The sequence below is a fragment of the Malus sylvestris genome, chromosome 3 (genome assembly GCF_916048215.2).
Source record: "Malus sylvestris chromosome 3, drMalSylv7.2, whole genome shotgun sequence".
Classification (NCBI taxonomy): domain Eukaryota; kingdom Viridiplantae; phylum Streptophyta; class Magnoliopsida; order Rosales; family Rosaceae; genus Malus; species Malus sylvestris.
In genome coordinates, this window is record NC_062262.1 from 29,076,150 (window position 1) to 29,084,166 (window position 8,017).

Sequence of the window (8,017 nt, forward strand, 5' to 3'; positions counted from 1 at the left end):
TAAAAAAAAATCTAAAATTGATAGAATTTGATACATATAAAAGTGCAAGGGCAATTTTGTTAGAAAAATTAAAATTTGTTAATAAAAGATAATAAAGAAAGAAAAAGGGGAACGTGCTGATCAAACTCCTCCTCCATTTTAGAAGAGAGATAATAAAAAACCAACATGGGAAAAGAGGGGTAGAAAAAACTGTTTGCAGTTGCCGGCAGTTTTAAACTCTCCACTTTGAATCAAATTTGTTGTTTAGCAGATCTCGCTCCCATATTTGTCTGCAACTAAACCGTAAGCCGACCTCCGCTCCCGCCGATCCACCGCCACCTCCACCTCCACCTCCGATCCTTCTTCCTCCCTTTCAATTCTAACCCTACCCTAATTTAAATTATTTAATGTGTTGTGTTGTTCACTTAATTTTGATTTAATTTAAGTTTTGTCTTCCGGGTTTTGTCAAGAACCTTGCTGGCTATGGCACGAATTTACAACAAGATTGTTCTACAATGGGCGGCTAGGAGATTCCTTAATTTTCTTTTCTTAATCACGGTTTCGTTTAATTTGTATTGGTTTTTTTTCTTAATTTTAAGTTTACTTCTAAATCCAAAAGTTAATAATTTATTTTTATTTTTGTTTTGGTTCTCCCAGTCGCCCCTAAAGTGGGTAGTTATGCTTGCAGATTTATGACGAAGGAGAAGATGGACGTGGTGTCATTTTTGAAACTGATATGAGTCGTTACCATTTGGTTTCTCTCTTTCTCCACCACTCATAAACAAAGTTGTATCAGTCTCTCAGGTATTTTGTATTCTGTTTTTAACTTTTTTTTTCTTCTCTTTTGTCTTCTTAGTGTTTGATTTCTTTTCCCCTTTTATCTTGCGGTTTACTAGGGAGTTGATTCATTTTGTTAATGCATTTTTTTATTTACCTTTTCTCTTATATCTTGCATTTTGATTTTGAAACAGATACAAACATATTGCAGGAAGCGGGTGGAAAGGTTAATGAAGACGAGCACGACCTAACTTGCGAAAAGTGGAGGAAGAGATAGGTGAAGCGGCATATTCTTGCTTGATTAGCGGATTTAACAGGTAGCTTTTTATATTTGTATTACTTTTGTTTATCAAAGTTTTGCTTCCATTTGGATTAATTGTACCTTTCTTGCTAAATTTTAACTATGTTTTAATTTTTTTTTAATATAGACAAATTTATTGAATTAAATGATATATTATGCAATGCAAACTGCCAACCAGATTAAAAGGAAATTCATCGCTCTCCTAGAATTCTCACAAAGTTTTAATCCATAATGTGTAATTTCTTTACCGATTTCTTTTTCCTCCTTCACATATTCAAAAATGGATTTAAATGTTTCCCGTTGGGGAGGCCCTGAATCGGAGTTCTTTGTAGGGTTTTGTTTCAAGCAATTGGACGGTTAATGTATTTTATTTTGTAGGGTTTTGTTTCAAGCATCTGGACGGTTAGATGCATTGGGGTAGAAGCAGGAAAAACAAACCATGAAGCACGAAGCAATTCTTGAATAGACTAACGTATGTAATTATATTTGAAAAGAATTTGTAATTTGATTGCAAACAATGTGAAGCAGCAAAAAAGAATTTGTAGTTTCATGAGGAACCATTACACTATATTTGGATAAGGGAAATAAACTTGGAATTTGGTAAAAGTCAGAATTTATAAATTGACATACACCAATTTCTTTGTTTGTAAACATAGAAATTTAGAATTTCTGCGTGAAAAAAAAAAAACTTGGAATTTGGGACCTCCAATTCCCTAGTTTAAATTTCATGAAAATATGTGTAATTTTCCAATTTCTATGATTGAGAGTTTAAAAATAACAAATTCCGTATTCAATTCCATTGTTCTTTAGGTTAACCAAACAAGAAAATTCACAAATTCTAAAAAATAAAATCCCGTCATTTCAATTTCCATCATTTTAAATTTCTTTAATAATTTTAAATTTCTTCATCCAAACATAGTATTAATTCACCAAGGATTTGAAGCAGCAAAAAAGGATACGGAATGCACCAAAGCATCTCGAGGACTTTTATTGCAAACAATGTGAGCTTTTCTTCGTTGGTTGATGTATGTTATTTTTTATTTGCTAGCTTTTTCATGTAATTTTGTTGTTCTATGTATTCAATTGGGGTGGTTTTTCCTTTTATTTACAGGCTATATGATTTGGTTTGTATCATCGTTAGTTTTAATAGGCATAAGAGACCTATGACTGGCGTTCTACCATTTTTTTTTAATAATCTTAATTATGCTTTTACGTGTAGAATATAATATGAGAGGAAGATAAATGTGAAAAATTGCTACCAGTAGAAAATAAAAGAAGAAATCAATAGAGAAATTTCACATTATGGATTAATCTAAAGTAAAAATAGAGGGACTTAGAGTTAGATTACAAATAAACATCGAATATTTAAAAGATTTTAGGGTCACGCAGCGCCAGTAATAAATAAAAGCCTAACAAAGGAATAAATCAATAGATAAATTACACATTATGTATTAATCTAAAGTAAAAGATAGAGGGATGTTGAGCAAGAAACTCTGTATGTCACGCGTAGCGCGTGTGATATAAAAAAGGACTTTTGCACGAGCAAGACATGAAGAATACGTATGAATTGTTTTTGTAGTAAAGATGTCCTTACGTATGCATAGATGTGAAAGGAAAAAAACCCTAAATGCCGCGCGTAGCGCGCCATGATGTTAAAAAGGCTTTTCGCAAAGCGCGTGCAGAAAAGCTAGTAAACTATAACGGGTGAGAAAAATATATATTGTTGGATTCACAAGAAAATATGTATTATGGGACGAAATTATTTTCTTGTCTAAATTGATTGTATTAATTTTCTTGATCTTGTCGTTTGCAAAGTTTCAAATTTGCTATAAATATTGTCAAAAATTCATTTCATATACATATAGAACAATACTTGGCTACTCAAAGATGAGTAGGAACTCCTACTTAAAACTCTTAGTGTTTTAATCACAGAGCTTTGTGCTTATGATCAGAGCCGTTCATACTATGAATCACACTGTAAAGATCATCTCTGCAAAAAATAAATTAAAACTAAGGTCGTTTAGTCAATCTATTGTAACAAATACATAGACGGTCTATAATGCTTTTACCAATATTGTTCATTTGTTTTTAAATAGTTTGATGACTAAACGACCTTAGTTTTAATTTATTTTTTGCATAGCTGATCTTTATAGGGTGATTTATAATATCAACGATTCTGATTATAAACACGAAGTTCTGTAAATTGACAATGAACAATTTTGAGAAATTTTGAGTAGAAGTTCCTACTCATCTTTGAGTAGTCTTCATACATATATATCAGTGGTTATGTGCATCATTGAATACATTTCCTTTTAATGTTATATATTCCTTGCATGGTGAATACAGATGCTAATTGATATGTGATCAATATTTTAGCAATAATGCCGTCAAATTTTTTAATTTAATTAACTAAAAACAAAGAAATACTACAGAATCACTAAGAATGCTACATAACTTGAGAAAATTACATCTCATCAGACTTATTACCATAATTAAATTACAGCTATCATATTCATACAGAACTAACCCTACTCTAATAGGCAACGAATCCAAAACCTTAACTTACAAGAAAAACCTAAATACAAATATCCTTAAATTATTAAACCTACAGGCTAAGTAATTAAAATTTCCAACACCTCCTCGTCAAACTCATGGTGATCATGAGTTTGCCAACAATAAAATCAACCGGCAAATACGTGCGGATTCCGTTAGGTGGAAAGAGAACACGAACAACAACCAATCAAGCAATTCTAGCGAGAAAACATGTAATGAGTCTACAGCAACCAGCAAGTGTGCAAGATGATTCCATACGGCGGACAAATGGACAACAATCAATGGCAAACAACAATGTCAGATAACAAACAAGCAGCAGATTCAGTAGACAAATCTTGGGAGTATGGAAAGAAAGCATATGAATGTTCTTCATCACTAAACAAACGAGATTCAAATATACCAACTGCAATAACAAACAAACAAACGATCCAATTATATCTGCGTAAACATTGTCAGGAATACTAGCAACATCACTCGAGCTGTCAGTAGTCCAAGCGCGAGTGATCGTTGTAGTGATGAGCAGCAGACTTCATCCTGAATTCACCTATGTGAGCCTAAAACTAACCGTGGGCTTAACAAAAACCGTAGGCCCAACACCTTGTAAATCTTTTGTTTTTCTTTCACGACACTGTTGACAAATCTCTATGAGAACCTCGTCCATAACATGTGATGTGATGGATGAACCAACACTTAAATCACTTTAATAATGATAGACTTGTTGTGCTAGGATAGCACCAAACCTCTATGGAACCAACTCTTGATAACCCACAGGAAATATATCAAATGAAATGCAAGAATAAAATATTAAAGACACCAAGATTTTAACGAGGTTCCTCAACAGTCAGTGTAACTGGAGTACGTCCTCGGAGCAATAGGAGCTCACCCAATAATCTACTATCAACCAAATGGGAGTTTACAAAGTGTTGGCAATCTCACAACCCAAAACCCCAATACATCCAATAACTCTCACTCACAAAAGAAACACATAGAGAGGGAAATATAGTGCATAATTTCCTCTCTATACAAAACTCAAAGCTAATACACAAATACAACTTTGATTGAGTGAGTACCAACGAAGAAAGAAAATCACCTTTCTTTCTTCTCTTCAAAATGGGGATGCAGTACCTCTGTTTTTTTTGCTCTCTATTTTCTGCTGCGTTTTTCTGCTCTATGGCTGCCTTACAACCCTTAATCAAAAGCAGCAATTGCTTCTCATTAAAACCCTCAGCCGTGGCTTTTCTTAGGCCAAATAAAAAAAACAAATTTTCTCCAACATCATAATTTCCATCATCACAAAGCAAGGAACAACATAATTGATGTCTCCCTTTTTTCCTTTTTTTTATTAGCCAAAAGATATCTAGTAATTTGGCCATTTTTCTTTTGCTTTGTTTAATAGCCGAAAGGTAATGCTGAGTTGGCCACTTGACCACAATTCAACAAGACTTATAGTCAGTGATAACAGCAAAGCACCTAAAATAGCTCCCCTCCTTGTGACTGTGTACTACGCGTACGACACACAAATCATCACATAACCCTTCTTTCATTTGGTTGTCATAGCATTTATTTAACAATGAGCTTTCAAATCCTTGCGTCTAAGCTGGATGAAGGTCGCTGTCCTTGATTTCCAGCTACTAGCAACGTCAGTATCATCACTATCATGTAGCATTGCAAGAACTTCAACAATATAATGATCAAGAAACGGTCTTCGCATCATCGTCTATCTCAAAAGTCATTACAAAGAAGTCGAATAAATTTGTTTCAGTTGAATACATTTGCATAACTTGCTCTTACAAAAATGGTTTTCAATGTGTGACATAGGAATGTAACATTCCGCCACGCTTTCATATCCAATCCCATTGTAGCACACACACTATTGACACTGGCTCGATCGATAGCCCGAGGGAAGGTTTCCTTCATTTGACTTTGGTTATTCTTGACCTAAGTTTAATGCTAACACTTTTTTTCACGCCATTATCCCTTAAACTAACCTAAAAGCGATAAATTTTACGATGTACTCGGAACATGGAATAATGTACAACACATGTCATTATATAAGTGGAGAGAAATTTTATTTTTCAAGTGTCAATACATTAGCAACTACCAGGAGACATCACAATATTCTTCTATTAAGTACACAAAAGTACACAATATTCTCCTATTAAGTGGAGGGAAATTTTCCGTTCTTCTAGACACACTTCTTGGAATTTTATCAACATTCTATAATCTATCACGACTTGTTCTCCATGTACTCTCAATACATTAGCAACTACCAGGAGACATCACAATATTCTCCTATTAAGTACACAAAAGTTTGTTAATTTTGATGCCATGAACTGTTTACCAGGTTCACCATATGCCTACTTGTCCCTTGATTTAATTTTAAACCCATACAAAGTAGCATTCAGTTGAGTGCATGTCGTGTGCTTGACTTCACGAACAAATCATATTCTATAGTGTGAAATTGGCCAATCGGGCAAGTTGCAAGAATATATATAACTCCATTGATGGTTGTACACCGAAAGTACTAGCAATTAACAAATAAACAAATAAGCTAGAGGCAGACAATGCAGTTTTCACGGCCATTTTATCGGGTGCAAAAATATGTACATTATGAACCAAACCGTATCATTATCGTGAGAGACCTTTTCCAGTTGACATTGATTCACTAAAAAAAACTTCTTGTGTGACGGGTTCCCAAGAGTCCACTACTACATTTAAATCAAGATTGATATTGTATCAACAATTAGGTCCCATACCCTAATGAATTATTAACTTTTCAATTGTAATTAAGTTATTATTGTACTCTTTTTACATGAGATTCTTTGCACCGTTCTTTTGACTAGCATTGGGGCAAACTTCACCAAAAATTCATATATAACCAGATCCGAAAACAAAAGGGAAAAGAACAAAAAAACTCGTAAAGTCAATAGCTGTTTCTCTAATTCACAATCACCAACCCCAAAGCATTGACCAAGATTAACAATTCCGCAAAGCATTGAAGGGAACCACGTTCATATCACTAAACTTTAGAATTTATAATACTAAAAAATAATAGTAAACTCCCACTTGATAGATTCTGTAATTATATAACAAGATCAACCAGAAAAGGAGAAGTTAAGCTGGCAATATATATCAACATTTCATTGGTGAGTTGAAGGAGAAAGAAAAGAAGCAATGGAGTCCTTAGGCAGCAAACGTGTTTTGATCGTTCTGGTAATCCTAGTATCCGCTGCTGTTCTGGTACAATGTAAGACAGATCTTAAGGTTTGCTACAGCAAGAAAAGCCCGTGCTTTCTCAAGCAGGTATACTGCCCGAAGGAATGTCCATCCTCTTCACCGACAGACAAAACCGCTAAAATATGTTATCTGAACTGTGACTCACCTATATGCAAAGCTGAGTGCAAAGGTAAGCCTACTACTTTAATGTGTTTACTTACCTACGTTAAAATTATTGCTGACAAGGGTTTTTCTTTGTTGTTGCTGGTAACCGTAGGTCGCAAGCCTAATTGTGAAGGCCCCGGATCAGCATGCATGGACCCTCGCTTCATCGGTGGAGATGGCATTGTCTTTTACTTCCACGGCAAGAAAAATGAGTATTTCAGCTTAGTTTCTGACCCCAACCTCCAAATCAACGCCCGGTTCATCGGTCTTCGCCCTGAAGGCAGAACCAGGGACTACACTTGGATTCAGGCCCTTGGACTCCTCTTTGACTCTAACAGCTTCTCCCTAGAGGCCAGCCAAGCATCGGCATGGGATAATCAAATCGACCACTTGAAATTTATTTACAATGGAGAGGAGCTAATCATCCCAGAGTCTCAGCTCTCCGTGTGGCAATCTCCGGAAAATGCCATTAGAGTAGAGAGAACATCGAGCAAGAACAGTGTTTTGGTCACTCTCCCGGAAGTTGCTGAAATTTCAGTAAATGTGGTGCCTGTGACAAAGGAAGATGATAGGATCCACAATTATCGGATACCATCAGATGACTGTTTTGCACATCTGGAAGTACAGTTCAGATTCTATGGCTTATCCTCAAACGTTGAGGGAGTGCTTGGAAGGACTTACCAGCCAGATTTCAAGAACCCGGCAAAGCCAGGAGTAGCTATGCCAGTTGTGGGAGGGGAAAACAAGTACAGAACAACATCACTTGTCTCCGCAGATTGCGCTGCTTGTGTTTTCACTAAATCCGGGAAGATGGATCAAACAGATTTAAGGGTGATGGATCACGGAAATCTTGACTGCACTGGTAATTCCTTCGGTGGGAATGGAATAGTTTGCAGGAAGTAATTGATATTGTTACAAGCTCATGGAATAAGTGAAGATATTAACTTCTCAGATGATAATTTAAACCTGTGTATCAACTCATATGTTAATTAATACACATAATGCTGATAATATCTGTAATGCCAA

General features: G+C 35.2%; 1 protein-coding gene and 1 long non-coding RNA gene across 2 annotated transcripts; both read left to right on the forward strand.

Annotated features, from left to right (window-relative positions):
• On the forward strand, positions 1-1,906 carry LOC126616189 (uncharacterized). The gene is made up of 3 exons (XR_007621054.1): positions 1-783; positions 951-1,073; positions 1,436-1,906. It is a non-coding gene; the product is annotated as an uncharacterized LOC126616189 (long non-coding RNA).
• A 4,828-nt stretch (positions 1,907-6,734) lies between these two features.
• LOC126616184 (uncharacterized) lies at positions 6,735-8,017 on the forward strand. Its single transcript, XM_050284192.1, has 2 exons — positions 6,735-7,016; positions 7,104-8,017. The coding sequence occupies exons 1-2, from the start codon at positions 6,785-6,787 to the stop codon at positions 7,892-7,894; spliced, it is 1,023 nt and encodes a 340-aa protein (XP_050140149.1). The 5' UTR covers positions 6,735-6,784; the 3' UTR covers positions 7,895-8,017.

Excerpts from the sequence above, each read along its gene's own strand:
- LOC126616184 (XM_050284192.1), top strand. The coding sequence starts at position 6,785 with ATGGAGTCCTTAGGCAGCAAACGTGTTTTGATCGTTCTGGTAATCCTA. Across the intron at positions 7,017-7,103 it reads ATGCAAAGCTGAGTGCAAAG|GTCGCAAGCCTAATTGTGAA; the intron begins GTAAGCCTACTA and ends TGGTAACCGTAG.